General features: G+C 36.0%; 1 protein-coding gene and 1 long non-coding RNA gene across 10 annotated transcripts in view; one reads left to right on the forward strand and one right to left on the reverse strand.

The window, feature by feature from the left end:
* The window catches only part of EBAG9 (estrogen receptor binding site associated antigen 9), a 49,426-nt gene extending 26,061 nt beyond the window's left edge, over nt 1-23,365 (reverse strand). The window contains exons 1-2 of one of the 9 annotated variants that reach the window (XM_056823185.1): nt 15,445-15,578; nt 5,156-5,335 (exon numbers count right to left, since the gene is read on the reverse strand). Coding sequence is in view for 1 of the 9 variants with exons in the window: in XM_016431860.2 (XP_016287346.1) it covers nt 1,549-1,674 (126 nt within the window). In the remaining 8 variants the exon portion in view is untranslated. The other 8 variants (XM_056823186.1, XM_056823187.1, XM_001369684.4 and 5 more) reach the window with 8 other exon arrangements.
* Nucleotides 1,864-5,157, forward strand: LOC103098100 (uncharacterized). The gene is made up of 3 exons (XR_465319.3): nt 1,864-2,572; nt 3,163-3,240; nt 4,916-5,157. It is a non-coding gene; the product is annotated as an uncharacterized LOC103098100 (long non-coding RNA).
* Nucleotides 23,366-25,784: the final 2,419 nt, after the last annotated feature.

Consider the following 25,784-nt stretch of genomic DNA (forward strand, 5'->3'; position numbering starts at 1 on the left):
ATAAAATCATTGAACTAATAAATAAGACAAGGATTTGATTTCATTTAAAAATTTAAAAAAATAGATAAATCATTCATTAAGAAACCAAAATACCACTATCAAAAATGAAAAAGGCAAAGTAACAACCAATGAGGAAGACATTAAAGCAATTATTGAAAGTTATTTGCCCAAATATATGCCAATAAATCTGACAATCAAATTGAAAATAGATGAATACTTTAAAAAAATATAAACTACCCAGATTAACCAGAGGAAAACAACTTGATCACAGAAAAAGAAATTGAACAAACCATTAAAGAACACCCTGAGAAAAAGGGCCCAGGACTGGATGGATTCACAAGTGAATTCTACCAAACATTCAAAGAACAACTCCAATACTACATAAACTATTTAGAAAAATTAGGACAGAAGAGTATACTTCTAAACTCTTTTTATGACACAAATATGTTAAAGAGGACTAAGCCAGGAAGAACTAAAATAAAAAAAGAAAACTATAGAACAATCTCCCTAATGAACACTGATGCAAAAATTTTAAATACAAAAAAGGAGATTAAAATATTATAGCACTAAAATTATACAGCACAATAAAGTGGGTTTTATACCAGGAATGCAGGGATTGGTTCAATATTAGTAAAATCATCAGCATAATGGTCCATATCAATAACAAAGTCAATGGGAACTATATAATTATTTCAATAGATGCAGAAAAATTATTTGACAAAATATAAGAATAGAAAACACTGGAATAAATGGAAACTTCCTCAAAGTGATAAATGACATCTATCTAAAATCATCAGTAAGCATTATCTATAATGGGGATAAACTAAAATCTTCCCAATACGATAAGGGGTAAAGCAAGGATACCCATTATCAACATTATTAATTATTGTGTGAGAAAATTTTGCCCTAGCAAAAAGAGCAGAAAAAGAAATAGAAATTAGACTAGGCAACGAGAAAACAAAATTATCACTCTGCAGATTATATCACAATATATCTACAGAATCCTAGAGATTCAACCAAAGAAAAAATTAATGAACAACTTCAGTAAAGTCACATGATATCCACATAAATCGCCAGCATTTTTAATTACCACCAACAAAATCCAACATCAAGAGATAGAAAAGGAAATCCCATCCAAAATAACTCTAGACAATATAAAATGCCCATAGAAAAGGAAATCCCATCCAAAATAACTCTAGACAATATAAAATACCTACGGGTCTATCTACCAAAGCAAACCCAGCAACTATATGAACACAATTATAAATTAAGAAACCAATTCACACAAATACAGACAGACCTAAATGATTAGAAAAACATTAATTGCTCATGGATAGGCTGAACCAACATACTGAAAATTACAATCCTACACTAAATTAATTTACCTCAGTGCCATTCCAATAAAACTACCCCAAAATTATTTCATTGAAATAGAAAAAATAACAACAAAGTTAATCTGAAAGAACAAAAGACCAAGAATGCCAAGGGAATTAATGAAAAAAATATATGAAAGAAGGAAGCCTGGCTTTTCCAGATATCAAACTATACCTGTGATGGTAAACCAATAGCACATGTGCCAAAGAGGGCATGCAGAGAGCTTTCTGTAGGCATGCAAACTATCGCCTGCCATGGTTCATTACTAGAAAGGCAGAGACTCTCCATGTCTGACAACATTTTTTCACTTCACCCACCACTGTATCCTGAAATGATAATTGTAATGTAGGAGTAATTAGGTTAGTTAAGAATGGAGTGTAGTCAGATGTAAGGTTTATGAAAGGGATTTGAAATTTCCTGGGGTACTTTAAGATTTGCCATGGAACTCTGATGAGGTCAGAGATAGGGAATTTTGGAGTGTGTCTTAGAAGCGTCAGTTGAGAAACCGTCACCCCACTTTTAGGACAAAGGCTTGGAGGTTGGTCATTCCTAGTTTCCTCTGATCAGCCTTGGAGAGGTTGTGGAAGATTTACAACATCTTGAATCTGAAGGAGTAAAAAGCTGTTTAGATTGGAAAAAGCAGGAGAGTTACTGAGCAGCTCTTCAGAACTCCTCTGGGGGTTGACAGAAAGTAGCTGTTGGGAGAACCAGCCAGTAACTAAAACAGACAGAGTTGATCATTGGCTGAAAGGAAGGAGGTTTGGCAGACCTGTATAATTAAGTTTATAATTTTTGGAAATTATTTGGAAATTGGTTTCATGAGTTAGAATTCATAATTTAGATAGATTAGTGTAGTTTAAGCAAGATCACTATTAGTGATCAAGAAGCATTCCCATGAGGGAAAGTTGGGTTGTGGGAATGTATATAGAATTTATTAGTTAATAGTGAAGCATTTATCAATACTTATTTCCTTTTACTTTCTCTCTTATGCAATTTAATAGTTATAATAGTTTTTATATAATTGACCTAAGCAGAAGTTTTCCTTCACTGCTTGAGCAGCCATTTTCCTCAACACCCTCAAAGGTCAACCTCAAGAGCCTGTCTACAAGTGACAAATATTGGTATTGCCAATACCAATAATCCCCTTTTCCACAACCCAGCAGCCCAATGAAAGTGCTTTCTCCCTCCTCTGTGTTGGGTAAGTGGGAAGGATGAGGCACAGCAAAAGGGTCTCTGAGGGGGGCAAGGCAGGCAGTTTCTAAAGGGTTTGCCATCACTGAACCATACTATAAAGTGGTAGTTATCAAAACAATCTGGTTCTGGCTAAGAAGTAGATATGGATCAATGGAATAGATTAGGTAATCAACATATGGCAGCTAATGTCCATAGCAATTTAGTGTTTGATAAACCCAAGATAAAGCTTTTGCAAAGGGAAAGAACTAACTATTTGACAAAAAACTTCTGGGAAAACTGAAAATATTATGGCAGAAAGTAGGCCATATTTCATAGCACATACCAGGATAAATTCAAAATGGATACTTGATCTAGAAATAAAGGGTAACATAAACAAATTAGAGAAAGATGAAAGTTTACCCATCAGATTTATGTTATCCAATTTATGACTAAACAAGAACATTACAAAAGATGAAATAGATCATTTTTATTATATCAAATTAAATTTTTTTAGTATAAATAAAACCAAAACAACCAAAATTAGAAGGAAAACAAGAAATTTGGGGGAAAATTTTTATAGAAGTGTTTCTAACAAAAGCCTCATTTCTCAAACAGAGAACCAGGTCAAATTTATAAGACTACAAAAGCCTTCCCAAATCAAAAAATGGTCAAATGACATGAACAGCTCTCAAAGTAAGAAATTTAAATTATCCTTGTGATATGAAAAAATTATCTAAATCGCTATTGATTATAAAGAAATGTAAATTAAAAGAACACCGAGACGCAACCTCACACCTATCAGATTGGCTAAGATGACTAAAAGTGAAAATGATGAATATTGGAAGAGATTATGGGAAAACTGGAACACTAATACAATGTTGGTAGAACTGTGAACTGATATAACCATTCTGGAGAGCAAACTAAAACCACACTCAAAGAATCACATAACTGTTTTGTAGCCCAAAGAGATCAGAGATAAGAAAAAAATAACCTGCCTGTAACAAAATATTTTTAGCAGCTTTTTTTGTAAAAGTGGCAAAGAATTGGAAACTGAATGGATATGGTATATGGCTACAATGGAATAATATTATTGTGTAATAAGAAATAACAAATAGGATAAATTCAGAAAAACCCGGAAAGACTTGTATGAAATGATGCAAAGAGAAGTGAGTAGTAACAAAAATATTATACTATGGTCAACTATGAAAGACCAAACCATTATCAGTGAAGCAAGGCTGCAATCACAAGAGACTCATGATGAAAAATGCTATCCATTGCCAAAGAAGGAATGGTGTCTGATTGCAGATCAAAGCATGCCATCTTCCACTTTTATTTCCTTGGTTGAATTGTTTTTTTTTTTGGTAGGTGATCTCTGTCTTCTATCAGAACATGAACAATATGGCAATATGTATTGCATGAAAACACTAGTGTAACCTATTTCAGACTATTTATCACCTTGGGGAGATGGAAGAAAATCTGAATCCTAAAACATAAAAACAATTGTCAAAAATTGTTTCTATGTGTAACTGGAGGGGAAAATTAAGTAATTAAAAAAAAAAGAACTATGACAATTTTCCACAATGAAGCCTTTGCAAAATCTAAATGGAAGTGTCATTTTGACTAGAATATATAATGGCCTTTAAGTCTTTAGACTTGGTTTTAGTAACAAAATACTATGAGAAATAAGTAGTTGAACAAATCTTAATTTTAATATTACTTAAAAAGACCCACAAACATATAAATAAGGAAGCAAAATTTCTCTCCACTTTTCAAGTGAGCCAAATATTTACTAAGATGATTTCTAAACTTTTTTTCCTCTTCTTGTTTCAGCAATAAATTTATATCAGTTAAATGTCTGTAAATAATTACTATGATTAATGTCAATGTCATTTTGTCATATATTTATCAATGTTACTTATTCAGGAGTATGTTGTTTCAATTATATACTATAACTTTTTCACATTATAACTAATTTTACCTTCTTACTCATTATGATCTTTGTCCTGAGAAGTCTATGTGCCTGAACATAAAAAGCTGATTTAGGGATGACTCCAATATCAAATTTCTTGGGTTTTTTAAAAAAGAATCTATTTCATTTTCTATATAAGTTCTTGCCATGTCTAATGTCTACCAATTCTATCCTAAAAGTGTTTAAGTCATTTTTCAAGGCATGAGGCTTCTACATGGACTACAAGTCTTCAGCCAAACTCATTCCTTCTTACTAAATCATATATTCCACACAAATATTTCTTCCCATCCTTCCTTTTTCCTGTATTTACAGTAAAATCACCAACTATTAAAGTATATATTGATTTAACTTAGAAAGTTCATATGAAGTTCTTGATAAAATCTATTTCTTTTTCCTCAGGAACCAACTCTGCTAGTGCATAAGCTGCAATTACTTTCATTGTGTGCATGTATCTGTAGTACATACAATATACACACATGTCATATGTAACACACACATGTGTGTGTATATTTGGCGAATACTTGCCATGAGTACTATAATATGAGATGATCCTGTAAAATGTTTTCTGTTGCCTTTTGAAGTACAATAAAATCAATTCCCTCACCCTTTAAAGAAATTTTAAATTTTTTAAAGAAGTACCTGTAAGGGGGCAGCTAGGTGATTCAGAGGATTGAGAGCCAGGCATAGAGACAGGAGGTCCTGGGTTCAAATCTGGCCACAGACACTTCCTAGCTATGTGACCCAGGGCAGGTCACTTAACCCCAACTGCCTTGCCTTTATTGGTCTTCTGACTTGGAACCCATATAAGATGTATTGATTCTGAAATAGAAAGTAAGGGTGAAAAAAACAGTACTTATAAAACCTCTCCATTTAGATTCAATCTCCTTACTTCTCTGGTTTAATTTATACTAGAACATCAATATTTATTTCTATGATTCAATTCTTCCAACACTATGTCTACTCATTGGTGACTGTTAAAGGATATTACATGTAGAGTTCTAATAGTCAAATAAAAAGTTAGATTTGCTAAAATGATTCTTTGCACCGTGTATTCCTTTTTCTACCATTCTGTTCCTGCTATGACAGAAACAGAAGGGGGATGCACAAAACTGAGGGTCATTTTATAGTTTTCTTTGTTTCATGGATTAGGATGGTCAAAAAGTCCATCACCCAGTAACCAGATTTCTAGTAATGAGTCTCACTGTATTTAGCTGGGCCAGTACTCGGAAGGTCAGTTTGTTACCAGGCCCATATTTAAAAGTAATTCCAGAAAGACAGAATTTTCCAGAGATTGTGGTTCAAAGCCAGAGCCTTTAAGAACCCAGATCCACCTCTATACCACATTCTAACATATGCTATATGGCCATGGTGAAACATGAAATATAATAACAATCTCTAAAGAAATTCAAAATTAATACAATAGAGAGAGCAATGTAGAAGAATGTGGTGGGTATATAAAAACAAGTTAAACATATAACCAATAAGCAACTTCAAAGAACCATGAGTAAAAGTTGCCAAAAAAAGAAATATATGAAGGAATTAGAAGATGTGCTGGTCTCATGGCAAGGGATGGCAGATCAATAATTTCATGAGAACCTTCATGGACTGAGAAGAAAAGGAAGGCTTCCAGCATGATTCTTAAATATTGTTGGAAAATTATGGAAGTGCTTGGACAAGAGGCCCTGATGGATTGCAATTTGCATCATCAGAGGAAACTACCCGACTACTGTCTTCTGATGCTTTTATATAGCAACTGAAAAAAAAAGCTTAAAATCAACCTTGAAACTTAAAATATTCACTTTCCTCTCTATATTCTCTTTCTTCAATCAGGGAACTTCTTCTCCAGCTCTTCAAGATTCTCATTGTAAGAAAAAGAAAAGAATGTATGATCTCTTTCTTTCCACAATAGGATGCTTAAGAGCTAACAGATACTACACTTAACCTTATGGACAGGACCTATAGCTATACACTCTACAACTTAAGGAAGAAAAAAAATTAGATTACTCATCATTTAAAGGAGTAATTAGAATACCAATTTATATAGCTCTAAGAGGTAACTTTTAAAATATATTTGGAAATTTCTATATGTATTTTAAAATTCTATCAGTTTATTTCTATAATTACATGAGTACTTAAGACAAAATTTATTGAATGACTTTAGATTTTTATTAATGACAATTATTTAACAACTAATTACTACATCTAAGTCTATTTGATTACTACTCTCCCATAAGAAAATTAGCCCCCAAAGTACCTGGACACAAATTTAAAATATTTCTTAGTTATAAAGCCTTACAAGAATGTTCAATTTTCTAAATCTTACCCATTGCTTATATCAGCAAAGGAATCACATCTTCACGGCTGAGAGAATTTGATTCTACTTCCTCAAAGTCTCTCCCACTTATCCTTTCCATTTCCCAAAGTACAAAAATGAACACTGGAGATACAAGATATGGGTTAAATTCTCAGCTCTGTCACACTTTTTGTGTCTCTCTCCAGAAATCATATGACTTCATAAGCCTTTGCTTCCTCATCCCTAAAATAATAATACTAACATTATTCCAAAGGAGTTATTGTAAGGGAAGCATCTTGAAAACCTTAAAAACACTATAAGAGTTCTTCATTAAGCTTTCATTTTCATGAACCTTAGTCACATGGTTTAAAAAAAAAAAACCCTAACATTTATATAGTTCTTTAAAAAAAGCACAAACTCTTCAAGAGCAGCAAGATTACTATTTTTTTAGTCTATGTCTAGAATGTAGTTAAATAAATGCTTATTATCCTTTGTGAGCCCCAAAGCAAGCTGGGAAGGTAAAGTGTATTCCCCATTTTAAACATGATGAAACTTAGACTTAAGAAAACTTACCCACAAGTTAATACCAAGATCTTTATAACTACAAGTCCAGCACCCTACGTACTGAAGAACTATGATAATTCAAATTACATTATGTATTTTAACCTGAAATTACTCGTTCAAGAGTAAACAAATACTCATCCAGATGAACAAACTGCCAGAAGTAAGTTTACTTTCTTCCTAGTAATATTATTTAAAAATAAGAAAAGCAGCAGGAAATAGTGTGCAATAGACTCATAGTCTATTTAAAAAAAGTCATCTTTCTGAAGTGTGTACAATAAGATAGGTAATGGATGGTATGCAAAAATTTATAATAGAATGATTAGCTTTAAGAGGTACAAAACCTTACTGAAGAAAATTAATTCTTAAAAATTAGAATTGGTCAAATAGAAGCTAATGATTCCATGAGACATCAACAAATAATAAAACAAAGTAAAAAAATCTGAAAAAAACCCAAAATATTAAATATCTCATATAAAAACAAAACAAAAAACCCAACAGATCCAAAAAATAGATTGAAGAGAGATAATCAACAGACTACTTCAACAGCCATGAAAAAAAAAGGAAACTAGTTATCATATTTCAAGAATTTATAAAGGAATGCTGCCCAGATATCTTAGAGATAGAATAAAACTTGTTTATCTCCCAATGGAAGCCCCAAAATGAAAACTCCAAGAATAGTATAGCCAAAATCCAGAATTCTCAGGTCAAGGAAAAAATACTGCAAATAGGTCTAAAGAAAGAATTCAAGTACTAAGGAACCATAATCAGTCACACAAGATTTGGAAATTAACCAGCCAATCAACATTTATTAAGCACCTGCTAGGCACTGTGCTAAGGGTTGAGATTAAAAAAACAAGACAAAAAAAAAAGAGGCCAAAGACAGTCCCTACCTTTTGACAAGGAGTTTACAACCTAACTAGAGAGGCAACATATAAATATATATAAAGTAAAGTAAATTCAGAATAAATAAAAAATAGAGGGAAAACACTAGGATTATGATTAGGGAAGACTTCTGGTAAAAAATGGATTTCTAGTTGGGACTTAAAGAAATTGAGGTGAGTCAGTAGGGATATAACATTAGAGAAAAAGCATTTCAGGCATGGGAGTTAGCCAGAGAAAATGCCCAGAATCAAAAGATGAAGTACCTGGTTCACAGAACAGACATTTCTACTAGACTGAAGGGTGTGTCATAGGGAGAAAGGTATGGTAGAAAAGGCGGGAAATGGGTAGGTAATGAAGAGCTTTGAATACTAAACAGAACAATTTTGCATTTTCTCCTGGAAACAAAAGGAAGTTACTGGAGGCCTTATTGGGGGAGAGGACACAAATAATCCTTAGAATTTTATTATCATGAGGGCTCATAAAGGGAGTCTTAACACATGATTAGTATTTGTGAAGGTATCATGTATAGTAGCTAAGAGAACTATACTCTTTCTATTACCATTCAGTATTCTTCAGTAGTCTATCATATCTAACATTTAAAAATTTCTATTTATCTTAACTTCTTTCCTTTTTAATTTTATGATTGGATTTCCTTCCACCAAAATGTGTCAACATGCACACAGAAACTATATGAACCCAATTATAAAATGCTTCATGCAAATTATGGCAGACCTAAATAACTTAAGCAATATTTATTGTGTATAGGTACAGGCAACTAGTTGGCTCAGTGGATAAAGCATCAGACCTGGAGGCAGGAGGGCCTGGGTTCAAATTTTATCTCAGACACTTACTGGCTGTGAGATTCTGGGCAAGTCACTTAACCCCAATTGCCAACCCCTTACCATCTTGGAAACTATTCTTAGTATCAATTCTAGGACAGAAGGTTAGGGTTTTTAAAAATTGTTATGGGTCGCTAAGCCAAAATAACAATACTATCAAATAATTTATTAAGTATATATTCCAAAGAGTTACTTTATGGAGCTAGAAAAAGTGACAACAAAATTAATCTGGAGGAATAAAAAGAAAAGAACACCAAGGAAATCAATTGGGGGGAAAATGGGGAGCCTAGCAACATTCTTGATTTCAAATAATACTATAAAGCTTTATTATCAATCGGGCCTCTGACCATAATATTTCACTGAAAATGCACTCTCCAATTACTAATACTCTTTTACTTGCCAAATCCAATGGGTTTTCCTCAAGTCTTCTTTTCCCTCACCTCTTTGTAGCTTATGACACCGATGCTCACCCTCTTCTTGATGTTCCTTTTCTATAGGTTTTAGGGATACCACTCTCTTCTGGTTCTCCTCCTATCTGCCCAATCTTTGCCTCTTTTGCTGAATCTTCATCTAGACCATGCCCCCTAAACACAGGTGTGGTTCTAAGTTCTGTTTTAGGCCTTCCTTTCACTAGGTGTTCTCATCTATTTTCAGGGATTTAGTTAACATCTCTATGCTGATAATTCTCAAATCTACCTTTTCCCCCTCAAATTCTCTGACCTCTAATCTTACATCTCCAACTTCAAGACATCTCAAAATGGATTTCCAATAGATATCTTAAACTCATGTCTAACACATAATTCATTATTTTCCCCCCTAAACTTGAGAAGTTATTCCCCAGCACACTCTTCAATTCACTTTGACACTGGCTGCTCCACTAACATGACACTCCATCTCTCTGATCAAGCATTTTTTCTAAGCTGTACCATCCCATACCTGGAACACTTCCTCTTCTGCTCCAACTTCCAACCTCCTTGGCTTCCTTTAAGTTCCAATTATTATCCCACCTTCTCTTGTAATCCTTCATTGACTTCTCTTAATTTCATTGTCTTCTCTCAGTTAATTATTTCCTATGAATATAGCATCCTTTGTATATATTTGTTTGCATATTATCTCCCCCACTGAAATGCCAGCTTCTTGAGGACTTTTATTTCTTTTTGTATTCTCAGCACTATACTAAAAAGCTTTATTATAATCTGGCTTCCCACCATATCATTCCACTGAAAATGCACTCTCCAGTTACAAATAATCTCTTACTTGCCAAATCCAGCAGGCTTTCCTTAATTCTTCTTCTCCTGTATTTTACGTAACAAAACTTTTGGGAAAACTGGAAAGTAATCGAGTAGAAACTAGGAATAGGCCTACAAAGATTAGCTCAAAATGACTGTATAATATAGACATAAAAGGAAAGCAAATGATGAAACAGAGAGGAAATTACTTATCAGATCAATGACTGTATAAGAGATAGAGAGGTTCACAGGAGGTAATATGGTAATTCTGATTAAAATTTTATAAGTTTTTTTTACTAACAAAATAAATGCAGCTAAAATTAGGATAAAAACAAGAAATTGGAAGGGTGATATTTGAAGCAAATTACTCTGATAAATGTATCAATTTATAAGATATATAGGGAACAGTGTCAAATTTAAAAGAAGGGCTACTATCCAACTGAGTCAAATAGGCAACTTTTAGAGGAAGAAATCAAAACTATCATCAACATGTAAGAAAATGTTCTAAATCTCCATTAGAGAAACACAAATTAAAACAATTCTGATTGGCAAAGATGACAAAAGAGGAAAATGATAAAACGCTACAGGGAATGTGGGGAAATCAGCACACTAATGCATTGTTTGGTGGAGCAGTGAACTAGTCCAACCAATAGTGCTGAGAATAAAACATTCTGGAAAGCAATTTGGAATTATGTTCAAAATTCAGTTCAAAAAACTGAACTGTAAAGCTTTTGAGCTAGCAATTAAACTACTCGGGCTATATATTCCAAAATGATCAAAGAAACAGGAAAATGACCCATGTACAGAAATATTTATTATTGTTCTTTTTCTTGTGGCAATGCAGTGGAAACTGATGGATATTCATCATTTGGGAAATTGCTAAACAAGTGAATGTGATAGAATATTACTGTGTTATAAGAAATGCTTTGGAGGGTGATTTCAGAAAAACCTGGGAAGACCTATATGAACTGATGCAAAGTGAAATGAGAAGAATCAGAATAATCTACAAAGTAACAGCAATATCGTAACAAAAATCAAGTTTTGAAAGACAATAATTCTCACCAATACTATGACCCACTACAATTCTAAAATATGATGAATCGATATATGAAAAAGAGTGAACTCAAGAGTACAAACTGAAGCATTTGTTTTTCTTCCTTCCTTGGGAGGGGGAAACAGCATGACTAATGCAGAAATTTGTTTTGCATGACTTGTAGTAGGTTTTGTTTCTCTTGTCTTCTCACTGAGTGGAAAGATGGAAGGAGAGAATCTGGAACCTCACAAAAGTATGTGCTTTAAAAGAGAAAAATGCGAGAATACCTTAGAGCCATTATTTTAATGGATTGCTTGTTCAATGAAAGCTAGAAGGCAGCTGTAGAAGAGGAATTGAAATTTTCTAAGGAGGAACAGAGCTACATGCTGGAGTTAGAGCATTTTGAAAAGACAGAAAGCCAATTAAGAGCAGTAGGTGCTTGGATAGGATTAAAGTGGGCGGGGGAAGTGCTCATGATTTTTGATCATGGTATAAAAGAGACCATAACAAAATCAAGTAACATCACATTTCAGAAAAAAAAAAATTATATTAGGAGAGAGGACCTGGGTTCAAATATCCAGTCTACCATACACCATCTGTATAGCTCAAAGCAACTTATTTCTCCTCTTTGGACTTCAGTTTCCTCATCTGTAAAATGTGGGGATTAGACTTGATACACATTAAGGTATCTTCTACCTCTAAATTATAATCCTGTGACCTCTACAAGATCATTCTGATAATACCTACAAAAGAAAAGTACACATCACACAAACAGGTCTGATATCTATAAATTAAAAAAAAAAAAAAAGGTTTTTCCTTCAAATCCACTGTTCTTTCAACTATGCCTTCCACTGCTTCCTCTCAGTATATATTCAAGAAATATTTGATGAATTGGTAATATAATAAAAGTATCATAGGGTCTGTGAATATTGCAGTACAAACCATATTATCAAGAAATTCAGATTTATGTTAACCATTCATACTTCTTTGCTAGTGTTTAAAGGACAGAAATTTTATTTTCTTTAAAATACTACTCTGGAGGGCAGCTCGGTAGCTCAGTGGATTGAGAGCTAGGCCTAGAGATGGGAGGTCCTAGGTTCAAATCTGGCCTCAGACACTTCCCAGTTGTGTGACCCTGGGCAAGTCACTTGATCCCCATTGCCTAGCCCTTACCACTCTTCTGCCTTGGAGCCAATATGCTGTATTGACTGAAGGTAAGGGTTAAAAAAAAATACTACTCTGGCAGCAATGCAATGATACAGGACAATTCTTAGGAACTTATGAGAAAGGGACGCTATCCACATCCAGAGAAAGAACTGTGGGAGTAGAAATGCAGAAGAAATACATATGACTGATCACATGGTTCGATGGGTTTATGATTAGAGATGCTGACTTTTAAATTGCAAAGAGTAATAATATGGAAATGGGTTTTGAACAATCTTACATGTAAAACCCAGTGGAATTGCTTGTTGGCACCCGGAGGAAGGGGGAAAGGGAAGAACATGAATCATGGAACCATGGAAAAATGTTCTAAATTAATTAAAATAAAACAAAATACTACTCTGACAGAACTTTATGTTCCAAAACTTTTTAGCACCAACTCTAAATTTAGGACTAGGAAAAAAAAAGGATAAAATTTTGTTATCATTCCATAATCAACAAGATATATATAACAGGTACTGAGCATATAGTTAACATTCGCACAATGTTTCAAATTAAACTGAAACAAAATTTTGTTTTACTGTCAAGTACAGGGAATTGTGCTAAATAATCAAAAGAATTAAAAAACCTTCCATAGATGCTTTGGTATTTGTGGAAAGTCAGCATTTAGGGATAGGTTTCTTTTCCATCTCCCCTATGCCTCACATTAATAAGTACACCAGTCAAGATCATACAACAGTAAGAACAAATCAAGTAGTCATTTACTAAATATTACCCTCTTCTGGAATACTTCTCATGTAATTTCTGTGAAAAAGCCAACATATAAGGAAAACTGAAAGCTGTCAAAAGTATATGCCTTCCTTAAAGTCCTATATAATGATTAAAGAAAAAGAGAACTGTTTTCTTTTCCAAGTGATAGCCCTAATACAGTAAATACCACATATCACTCATACATGTGAACAGACACAAACTATCCAACTATTAAATCTCATTCAAATTAACACATCTTTAAGCTCTGTTTTACTGAAATTTTTGAAATGCAATTAGAAAATAAGACAAAAATAACAAGTCAGTTATTTTTGTCTTTAGCCACTTACGTTACTTTCAGAAATTTCTGAAGGGTTTATTGTAATAAATCACCTAGAAAATCATTAACACTTCTACTTTTAAGAAACCAATAGAAATGTTGTACAGAAAAAAATGTTTTACTGTCAAGTATACAGAATTGTGCTAAATAATCAAAAGACTTAAAAAACCTTCCATAAATACTTTGGTATTTGTGGAAAAGCATTTAGGGGATAGGGTTATTTTCTATCTCCCCTAATTTTGTCACATTATAGTACACCAGTCAGGATTATACACAACTGTAAGAACAAATTAAGTAGTCATTTACTAAGTATTACTCTCTTCTGGAATACTTCTCATGTAGTTTCTGTGAAAATCCCACTAAAGGAATTTCAAAGCAACAAAAATTTGGCATTAGAGATTGAGGGTTTAAATGTATCTTTTCCTAGGCAACCACCTGCAGAAATCCATGCAGGCACATAAAAACAACTGGAATTAAGTAGTAGCTTCTTGGGAGAAAAGGGAGTAAAACATCATAAAATTAAATAAGCTACCTAACAAAGATGATTAATAAGCAGAACGAGGAATGCATTTTTGGACATGTCCAACAAGAGAATTTGTTACCTGACTGCTTATTTGATACAAAAGTTACGTATTTCTCTTTGTCTTTATCTTTATTTCCCTCCAGGGGATTGGGAGAAGAGAGGAGGGGAAAACCCATGAAAATGGGGGGGGAAAGCATAAAAAAAAATCAAATAGGCCACTACAAAATCCAAAAACTTAAAGAATTACCGAGTCTATTAATCTCCCGGAAGCAGAATCAGAAAGACCTGTGTTCCAGTTCTGGCTACGTTTCTTGCCATGACTCACACTGGAGTCAAGCCATTAAATATATGTCACCCCGGGGATTTTAGACTAGATGGCAAGATTAAAGTTCTTTAATGAAAAGTTAGAGTCCTTTGAGCCTTTCCGAAATGATTATTTGCAAGCATAATCCAAACACCTAGTAACACCTTTACTCCCAGGAGCCCATTTGCTTTAACCCTTAAGATCCAACAACCCACCTGAAAATGGAGGAGCGGGGGAAGAGACTGTGGGGAGCTACCGTGGCCACTTTGCCAGCAGGAAAACTCGACAAAGTGACATTTCAAGTCCACACATGCCAATCAATCAATGCCCATGCACAAGAGGAAATGACTGGTTAAGGGATTAAGAGGACGCACAACTGGAAACAGAAGGCAAGGGCTAGGCCAAGTGACTGAGGGAACAGAGAACGATAGTCCTGGGACACAGAGTGTTGTTGGAAAAAGCAGCCCCATGTTTTTAAGAAGTGTTTTGTTATGGGGAAGGTTGAGAGAAAAGTGGGGTGTCCTCAAAAGAACGATCTCACTCCCCCCCCTCCCATCCCCAGGACTGCGTAAAGGAGCGAGGATCCCAGCAGTTCCTCAGCCGCGAACCTAGTCACAGGCACCCTCACCCCAGGATGGGGGGGAGGGGGGGTCAGCCTGACCCGGAACCAGTCCCCAAGCTAGCGATGGTAAAGGGGATGGGAGATGGAAAAGAATACAGGATTGGGAAGGATAGAAAAAGAGGGCAGCTGGGGGTGGGGACGTGCAGGGATGGTGAGAAATGAGAGGTAGAGGGAAAGCCCACAGGATTAGAAGGAAGGGGACCACCCCCACCACCACCACCACCAAGTCGCGGGCGCGCGGTTCGCAAACTCACCTGCCCCTCCCCCACCCCTCCCGCCAGCCCGGTGGAGGTTCCGAGCTGCCGCGACCCGCGCGCGCACGCAGGCACGCGCGCGTGCGCCCGTCCTCGGCCTTACTCAGCGGCTCATTCAAAGCCACGCGCGCGCTCACCGCCGCCGTCGTCTCCGCGGAATCGCTTCCATGGCCCTCCGCCTCCTCCAGGGAAACCCTCCTCCCGCCCCCCTCTCTGCCCCTTGGCCCCTCCCCACGTTTCCTTCGTAGAATCCCTAGTCTCTAGCAGCTGCCTCGTCTTCCTCACTTCCTCGCCCCGCCCCTTGGTATCCTTGGACCAATTGGCTCTGGATTTCTGGTCACGCGGCTAAACCACAAGCCAATGAGAACTATGGCCCTGGGCAGCGGGGCGTGGCGTTTGCCAGCTCTGTCGCGTGTTGCTTTTATGACCATTGCGCGAGTTGCCAGCCTCTTCTTCCTTTAGAGGTAGTGCTGTGTTTGCAAATGCGTTGTCCTTGGGTCGGGCCCCTTTCCTGTACAGTATGTTCCCTCACATCCTGAAAGCCTTCCTAGCAGTATCACAGACAGTGGAGAAGCCTCAGTGTGTCCGAACGACGAAGAGCCAACTAAAATGAGGGCAATTAAGATCAGCTTGGGCCAAAGACTTTCCGGTTTAAGACCCTGGCACATTCTCAGCGCCAGACCTAACCCGAACTTGTAAGATTTGCAGCCTTAACTATTTTCTTGGGTTTCTATCTGGGCACTAATCTCCCTGGCTAACGCAGCCCGTTCCGTGCCTCAGTTGCAGACGCCTCAGGAGCCTTCCCTTATTCTCACTGCTTATTCCATCTCTGCCTGTGGCCCATTTTTAGAAACCAGGTTCATTGATCTCCAAAAGACTGAGGCCCTTTTCCCATTACCTTCTCATGCATTAGCAAGTGATAAGCTGAATTTAAAAGACTAAGTGCCACTCTATTTCATATCACTGGGTGGCGCATAGAGAATTTCCTCTGAAGTTCCTAATAGGACTAATTGGTGACCACAGTTGATTAAATACTGTACTTAGTTGATTAAATACTGCATATTGCTCCTCACCAGTGAGCACTCCTTGATTACTCTGGGACTTGAACTGCATCACTCTGGGAATATAGCACTCAAACCTCACTCTTCATACCATTGCATGCCTCTGCATTTCATTCTGAACTGAATCATATTTTAACTAAAAATTCCTTGAAAGGTCCCAGCAATTTCCAACTAACCCTTGTTGATTCAAAGCATCCATATGCCAGCTAGGTAGCATAGGGAATGGAGTGCTAGATTTGGAGTAAGGTCGACCTGAGCTTAAATTATGCCTTTTTAGCTGGGTTACCTAACTTCTTTCAGCTTCGTTTTCCTCATATATAAAATGGGGAGTGATAATACTTCTACCTTCTAGGGTTGTCTGGATTAAATGACATGCAAGATAGCTGGAATTGCTGAATATCTTCAGTACCTTAAACTAATCTTTTAATGGCATGTTCTCAAGTTTCTCAATATTCTTAGAACGTACCCTAGGCCCTTCCAAAAATGTGACATACATAATGGAACAGTGCTCCAGATGAAGTCTGACCAAGCCAGAGTACTATAGCAATAACCAACTCCTGTGTTTGAAGATTAGCCTTGTGATTTGTACTCTTGACTTTTATTTATCTCTAGTCTACTGAACCCTTAGATCTTTTTTACATAAACTTTGGTCTGGCTGTTTGTCTCTCTTCTTATGAAACTATTTTTTTTAACTTTAAGTATAGAAATTTAGATTTGGATCCAGGCCATTACTTTAGCCATTCAGGTTCTCTTTTTATACTGTCATTACACCTGTTAGGTATCCTTCCTAACTTTGTGGCATCTGAAAATCTTAAATGTATGCCTTCTTCCCAGTCACTGATAAAAAAAAAAAGTTAAAACATCAAAGATCCATCCCTGAGGCATTTCATTTGACTTCCCCCTCAAGTAAATATTAAACCAAAAGATAGAAAACTCCTTCTTTATACTGTTCATAATATAACAATGTTTCTGAAATTAAGAAAATAAAAATAATGTACTAGCAACTCTTGTTTCAAAAATCATAAAGTATAAACTTTCTAGGAACATCATAGAGGGTCATTAATGAGAATAACTTCATTTTTGCTGTGTTGCTGATCTCTGCTACCTATAGCTGGCATTTTTCTCTTTGAAGATTTGTTGCCACTTCATCAGACACCCTTCTGCAAGTGTTCTCTAGTTTTCAACACCATAATTATCTATTGGTATCCAGGGAGATGATTTAATGGGGGAAAGAAAAGCGTATGATGTTCAACTCTTGATTATAGCTTGCCATATAACTCTAAAAGTTCTAGAAAAACTTTCACCAACTTCTGCATAGTCAGATCTCTTCCAAAGATGCATTTTGTGTCCTTTCTGCAGAGTAGATATTTCTTTATTCCCTATTGCCACTTATATGGAAGGCATTTTCACAAAATCATCCTTTAGAAAAAAACTTCCTCCAATCATAAAATTTCTACCCCCACATCAGAATTGAGCATCCCTCAAAATATCACTACTACTCAGCTGTCTCCTCAGCCATAGAATATGAATTTTTAAGCCACTTTGGTTTGCCCTATCACTCAAAGTCATTATACCCAAGTAGGTATTTAAAAAACAGATGATCTGGGTTATTTTATATAATAATAGGCTATATGGGAGAAGCCTAGTAAACCGATATTTTAAAAATATGGGAAATATGTTTCAACTTCCTAACAACAGACACACTTTGGGAACACAATCTGTTTAACAAGATGGTTGTTGCCTTTATTTAAGCAGGAGTTCAACATGAAAACCTTTCTCTTACTCTTTTTTTTCTTTTAAAGCAAACTCAAAATTTAAAAATAATTGTGCCAACTTATTTTGTGAAATATCACAACATTAAAAAAAAAAATAAGTTCCAGATACACCACACTGCACTTCTGGCCTAAACCTACTATTTGACTACACATTTAAGCTCCAGATAGCACTCCACCACTCTGGATGTTTGACCTCTAGTTTGGTGATTGTTAACTTGGAACCCTTTCTTTCTTTATCTAAGAACAGTTATTAACTCAATACTCCTGTTTCTGGAAAGGACAGATTAATCAATTGTTCTGTGATTCCATTTATCATCTTTGAGACTTCTCAGACTAAAATAGTCCTCCCTTTGGCCCAATTTCACTTGTCTTCTTCTATTAGAATGTAAATTTGTTTAGAACAAGAACTATTTTGCTTGTGCTTCCATCAACAGGACTTAGTATCCCTAGAGATAAACACAGTGCCTGGAATAAATGCTTATTGACTTAGCTCTGTTGTGAACCATAGTAGAGGAGCATGCACATGCTTCTTAAGACAAATGGGGGGAGAGGGGATGCCATCACCATTCATATTTTTTCCCTTATTTTGGCTACATACACATATACACAGTATAAAGAAATTATTTCTTATTCTATATTTAGCTTGCATATACATGTTTACATGTGTTTCCTCCATTAGATTGTAAGGTCTTTGAGGGCAAGAAATGTCTTTTGACTCTTTTTTGTATCCTGAGCAAATAAGAGTAGATGTTTTATACATGTTTGTTGATTGGTATATGTCCTTATCTTGCACATGGATATGACACATTCATGGTAAATTCTATTATGGGTTCATATATATGCTCTTATATACATATATACACATTTATGAGCACATAAATAATTTAAAACATAAATGACTAATGGATGGATATTACTTGTATAATAAATTATATCTCATGCAATGTGTCAAATCACTTATCCATGATAAGGGACTTAGAGTTGACCCACCCTTGAAGGAAATGAAGGCTTCTAAGAAGCAGAAGTGAGAAAGGAATGGGTTACAGGCAGCAAGACAGGGGATGAACACCAAGTATGGGAAATGGCAGTTAAGTCACTGGTCTGCAAAATATTGAGTATATAAAGGACAAGAATATTCAACTTAAAGCACATCAATGAAAAAGCATTTATTAAACCCCTACTCTGTGCCTAGGCAGTGTGCTACGTTTGCTCAGGATACAGAAAGAGGCAAAAGACCCACCCTCAGGGAGTTTATAATCTAATGGGGGAGATACATGTAACCAAATATATTCAAACTATATATGGGATAGGAAATAATTAACAGAGGGAAAGCACTAAATTAAGAGGAGTTGGGAAAATCTTTCTGTAAAAATGAGATTTTAATTGGAACTTAAAGTAATTCAGTTGGCTGAGTTGAGAGGGTAAAGCATTCCAAGCATGAGACAGCCAGAATGCCCAGGGGCAAGAAATAGAGTATCTTGTTTGTAGAACAGCCAGTTCCACTGGATTGAAGAGTATATAGGCTGGGAGTAAAGGCATAAGAAGACTGGAAAGCTGAAGCTTGGCAGGATATAATTGATGAAATGATAAGGGTACAGATTCAAAAGAGAAGGGCAGGAGAGTTGAATTGGTTCAAAAAGAGTGGCTAATTCAGGGGAGATAAACAGAGAACTAAGGGGTCAAGGGTTTGGAGGTCCTGGTGTAAATGAAGAATAGGATTTTTAATCACATGTGATAGGTGATACCACACATATGTAATTAATGCCATATTGTGTATGATTAATAAATGATACTACATGTGATGTGATTTCATATACATACATATATACTCATGTTTTTAGTCATTTTTCAATTGTGTTATACTCTTTGTGATCCTGTTTAAGTTTTTCTTGGCAAAGATATTTTAATGGTTTTCCATTTCCTTTTCCAGCTCATTTCATAGTTGAGGAAACTGAGGCAAACAGGTTAAGTGACTTGCTCATGATTATACAGCTGGTAAATGTCTGAAGCCAGATTTAAACTCTAGGCCTGAAATTCTATCTGCTGTGGTACCTAGGTACCCCCATATATGTGTAGCATTAATTGGTAGTATTAATAATAATAATAATAATAGTATCTGTTGTGGGGGTGAAGAGGTACACCCCTAGGGTTCGGGAAGGATACCTTTTGCAAGAATGCAAGACTCAAAACTTAGCTTAAAAATAAAAAGAGAAATTTATTAATTTAGAGAGTAATGTTGAGAATGGCCAGGAGAATGGTACAGGTGGAACAGCAAGATGGAAGGCTACTCCTTGGGAGGACAGCATGGATGGAAAAGCTGTACCCCAGACAGCATCAGTTCTGGGGATTTTATATTCCTTACAATAGATACTGTGTCATGGTGTGGACAGGACTGTAGAATGGTAAACCCTCAGGCATTCAGTCAGGGGTTTGGTTATCTGACTGGAGTCTGCCTGGAGACATAGGGAATGATCCTCATAAAAGATTATTTAGTTTTAGGGAACAGACAGATGTCTAAGACACAGCCCTATAGTATGGAGGTATAGCCTGGAGGTGCATCTCTCTGTCCATCTTAAATCTAAAGGAGTATCAAAGAGGGTAATCCTTTCAGTGTTTTATAGGAGTTATTAGATGTTTTGGGTTAGGAGTCAGGAGGATGTAAGGGAGCAAAGAAATTTCCCTGAGTTTCTGGGGGTACAATGCCCATGTCACTACTACTGCTCTCTTTCTTCCTATTAGACTACAAGTTCAATGAGGATGAGACCATGTCTTATCTTTTTATTTCCCCTAGTACTTAAAATAGATACCTAATAAATATTTAATGAATTGAATTCTTCTTGAATTTTACTTTTTGGGCTTGAAGAATATCACTGCCTTTTAGGACAAGCAATTTTTTTTTTTGAGAAGAAGCCACTATGGATTCTTCTTCCCACCTTAGTGCATGGAGTTTTCTGGGTTTCTGATTTCTTTCTATCTTACAAATTGCCTCTCCCTTTCTAGCCTCAGTTTAAATCAGCTAATGACTCATTCACAACTTTTCAAGGCTTTGTGAGATAGTCTGAAAAAGAATTGTTCCATTGTAGAATGAATGTTATACTCAGGCTCATCTTGCTCTTCCTGTTGTATTCAAAAGAGAAAGCCATCAAATAACAAAAGCAGGTAGCTGGACAGTTAATTTCAAACCAAGGGAAGAATTTTTGTAATGTCAGCTGAATTTTATTGGCCTGGGAGTTTGAGACCTATATTCCTTCCAACTCAGCTATTACTTACAGTAGTTGTGTCATCTTGGGCAATCATTCTATCTCCTTGACTCCCATCTTTCTCAGCTATAAAAATAAAGGTGTTGGATTAAATCTCTAAGGTCTCATCTAGTTCAGATGTGCTAAGATTCTGTCTGACTTGCAGAGACCAGAGGAAAACTTACAGGTTCTTCAAAGCCCAAACTGCCATCCTCTGAAGTTCAGGGGAAAAAAACATACAGAGAGAAATAGTAAAGAAACCCAGAATTCCAGAACTTGACTGTTCAGTCCTGCACATTTCTACACAAAAAAGCAAGCTGAGAACAGTAGGAATTGCCTACTCTTTTCCAAACCTTCAGATGGAAGGCCAGAAATTCATTCCCAGACATGGCCCCAGCTTATATGTGTTACCAGTACTGAGCCCTTGACTTGTCTACCCACTGGAAGCAGTGATGGGGCAATTAGAAATCAGGGCTCTTGCCTTCTTGTGTTAATTTCTGTTTTATTTCTTATCATCTATAATAATTTAATCCATCAATCATTCAGTCAGCTACTGTACTAAGCGCTAGATTAGTGCCTGATTTTATCTTATTTAAATTATCTTGACTTGTGTATATTTTGTTACTGACATGATAAGCTTATTAAGGTCAGAGACTCTATCTTAAACTTTGAATTTCTCTTATTATATGTTCTGCAAATAAAACTTAATTATTTAATCCAATTCAGTGAGTAGTTACTGATCACATACTAGATTTTTCATTGGCTATTTTTGCTTGACCCAGGTAGAAACTTCATAAAGAAACTAACTTTGAAGATTTATTTGACCATTATATAGTTGGAGAGAATCTTCTTCCATGCTTATAGTAGTACAATATAAATACGTGGCCTGATTAATTTCTATTTGAATGTATTAAAGGAGATTTTTAAAAAGCTTTTTTGTGTAAGGTCAATTATATGTTATACTCAGCAGATATTAGCAGTAATATATTAAATTATGAACTTATGAGGAAATTAACTTATTTCCTTATTTCCTATCTACTTTAAAAAACCAGTTGTTCCAGCACTGCCTAACTAAAGCACACAATCACTTGTGAATACAATACTTTTTATATGGTCAAAACCATATCTCACCATTGAAAAAATCCCTCTGTACAATTCTTATTTGAATTTTACAGCCCTAAAAATTTGTGGGGGAAAAATTTTGTTGCTAATCACTCTAGAAAGTTTCAGTCAACCCTATCTCCCAAACCTGAATATATTTCCTTCCTTTCTAAAAAAAAAAAAATCCACATTTGCATCTTAAAAATACTAGCTGCTCAGTTACTCTGAATATTCTAATAGTAATAAAAAGAAATACTTTTTGCTGTGTAACTAGTAATATTTATAAATGTTTGACCTTGGGAAAATTACTTAAATTCTATGGGTCTCAGTTTCCTTTTCTGTAAAATAAGAGTGTTAGACTGAATGACTGTTAAGGTCCCTTGGAAATCAATAATCTTATTATGCTACCTGAAGAAACCATCTGTTGTCCTTATAGCATCAACCATATTACTAGAGCCAACTACATTTGGCTGAATCTAGCCAAGACATAATAGGAATTAATTTTATACAGTTATTTCCTTTAAAATTTAGAGGCTCCCACTTAAGTCAAAGTTTCTATAGATTTTTTAAGCATGCTATGATAAAAAAAAAGTTGTATCAGACTACTCATCCCCCCCTTATTTATTCAGTAAAAATAGTACCCTTTTATTTATTCATTCTTTTATTTCACAGCATTGGTTAAACACCTACTAAGGAATGGGGTAGAAAAGTGTGTATCAAATACTATGTGCTACACATTCTCCTAAACTCTGGGAATAAAAATAGAAAGGGGAGACAGTCTCTGCTCTAAGAACATTTCTTATTGGACAAGACAATAAATATAGCAGAGTTCAGCTTCAGAGAACGTATCTGTATGTACCTGATTGACCTTTCATTTCAGTTGAAGAGAGCAGATGGCAATGCCAGGGGTCTTGAGGATGTAGGAGTGGCCACGTCCTTGTAATTGTTGGGAAGGGGAGATCCTGGTGGGATGTATGTGGTTGATGATTAGTCTTAGGAAAAGACCCAGCAATAGTTGGATGAGCATAGGCTTTCATCTCATTGTGGTTTCTAGAGTAAGAAAGGAAGGAGGAGGCAGAGCCAAAATGTCAGAGTATAGGCAACAATCCAGCTGAACTCTCCCAACAATCCCTCTTCAAACAATTAAAAAATAACTCCTTAAATCAAATTTTGGAGCAGCAGAGCCAGCAAAAGATCTGAGTGAGACATTGTTCCAGTCTAAGACAATCTTGGTCAGGAGTGGTCTATGACTCTGGGTAGTGGCTGGTCTAGATTAACATGGTGCAGCATTAGAGGTGTGCCTTGGAGGTGGTTAGCACAGCAGCAACAGGAGCAACAGCTTCGGGGGCTCTTGTAAGGTTGTCAAACAACCAGAAAAATATTATAGGAAACCCTTTTCTAGCACTTACTGTAGCTGATGCTGATTGACAACTCTATTGCCCATAAGCAACTCTGGGTTGTACTTCCAGGGCAAGAAAGAGCACTTGTCATAGGAGAGATGGGCACCTGATAACAGTCCCAGAGCCAAGAGGAGTACTGGTACTTGTGGTCATAGGGGAACAGAGATCCTTACTGGGCAAAGACCAGAGAGCAAACTAGGAAAGTAGTAACCATACCTCTCTCTGAATCATACCACCTTGGAAGCATCAAAAACTTGCAGAACTCTAGAAATGGCTCCAAAAACAACAGAATAAACAGCCTGAAGCTTAGGATAGTGCCTCCTTAACCTGAGCTGAGCAGAGCCCAACTTTAACAAAAAATTTGAAGTAAAAAAATATGCTGGAAAAATGAGCAAATATGGTTTCATATTAGCTGTCCAGGTGAGGAGATAAAGGTCTGAGGCTTCCCTTCAAGTGCTTCTACAATTGAATGTAGTCAGTCATAAAGTATTTTAAAAATTCCTACTATATGCCAGGCACTGTGCCAAGAACTGGGGAGATCAGGTTTTGAAGGGTTTTAAAAGGTAGAAGATTTTATATTTGATCCAAGAGAAATCAGTGATGGTTACTGAACGGAGGGATGATGTGGTGAGACCCAAGCTTTTGGAGGATCAGTTTGACAGTTGAATGATGGATTGGAGTGGGGAGATGCTAGAGACAGGAGTCTAACCAACAGGTGATTGCAATAGTCCAGGCATGAGATGATGAGGACCTGTGCCAGGATGGTAATTGTGTAAGAAGAGAGAAAGAGGTGTGAGAGATATTATTTAGGTAGAAGTGACAGAACTTGACAATAGTTTGGATGTGGAAGTTTAGAGAGAGTGAGAAATTAAAAATGACACTAGGTTTTGAGATGGTTTACTCAGGAAATGGCAGTTTTCGTAACAATAATAGGAAAGTTAAGAAGCAAGGGAAGGTTTGGGAAGATAATAAATTCAATTTGGTACATAATGAGCTTAAGATGTTCATTAGACATTTAATTTAAGATGGCAAAAAGAGATAGCCTGAATCATTGTTTAGTGCCTTGTGTAAGCCTTAGTTCTATCTCAGCAATCATTCAGGTCTCTGTTTCTGAGGTAAGCAAACTGGAAATAACTGCCCTTCCCTCAAATGGAGATTACATCAGGCACAGGATATGGAGCATGTTCATAAGGCCTAAATGCCAACTGGCCAATGCCAGTCAGTCCCCTGTTATACAGTATAATAATAAAAGCACAGAAAGTGTTGAGTAGGGTGTCCTGATGAATTACCCATTTCCTTTGATGAGATTCCTTTGGTGAGTAAAAGAGACAATGAGGTTTGAAAGTAGTTGAATTTGTACCTTATAAAAGGTGTGATACCTTATGTAGCTCACATTTTATTGACAGTTTCAAAATGTGACCCTGGAGATTATAAAAGGAAAAGTAGAGCAGTATTTAGCATTGCTCCTTTAGGAGGTATTAAGTTTAACCATCTAATTGAATTATTAGATTGACTAACCATTGGCTCTTGGTAGCCTTTAAAAGTTAGGCAACATTTCAGTCACAAGATACATACTTTAAGGAGTCAGTAAAGACAAGGAACTCTGTCAGCAGAGAGAGATTCATTCTTGGCAGTCAGGAAGAGAAGACGAATTATGGAAGAAAACTCTGACTCTTGTAGGGGAAAAGCTTTTTGCCTCAGGGCTTAGGAGAGGATTTCTCTCCCAACTCCATTAACAATGGAATCTTGGGATCAGAATCTTGGAACTTTGATTGTTTCTGCACTTAGTTGTTTGCATGTTATCTCTCCTATTAGGCTATGAATTCCTTGAGAGCAAAGACTTTTTTGTTTAATTTTTGCCTTAGTAGGTGTTTATTTATTTTTTTATACAGTGGAAAGCC

Source organism: Monodelphis domestica, chromosome 3 (assembly GCF_027887165.1).
Source record: "Monodelphis domestica isolate mMonDom1 chromosome 3, mMonDom1.pri, whole genome shotgun sequence".
NCBI classification, from domain to species: Eukaryota; Metazoa; Chordata; class Mammalia; order Didelphimorphia; family Didelphidae; genus Monodelphis; species Monodelphis domestica.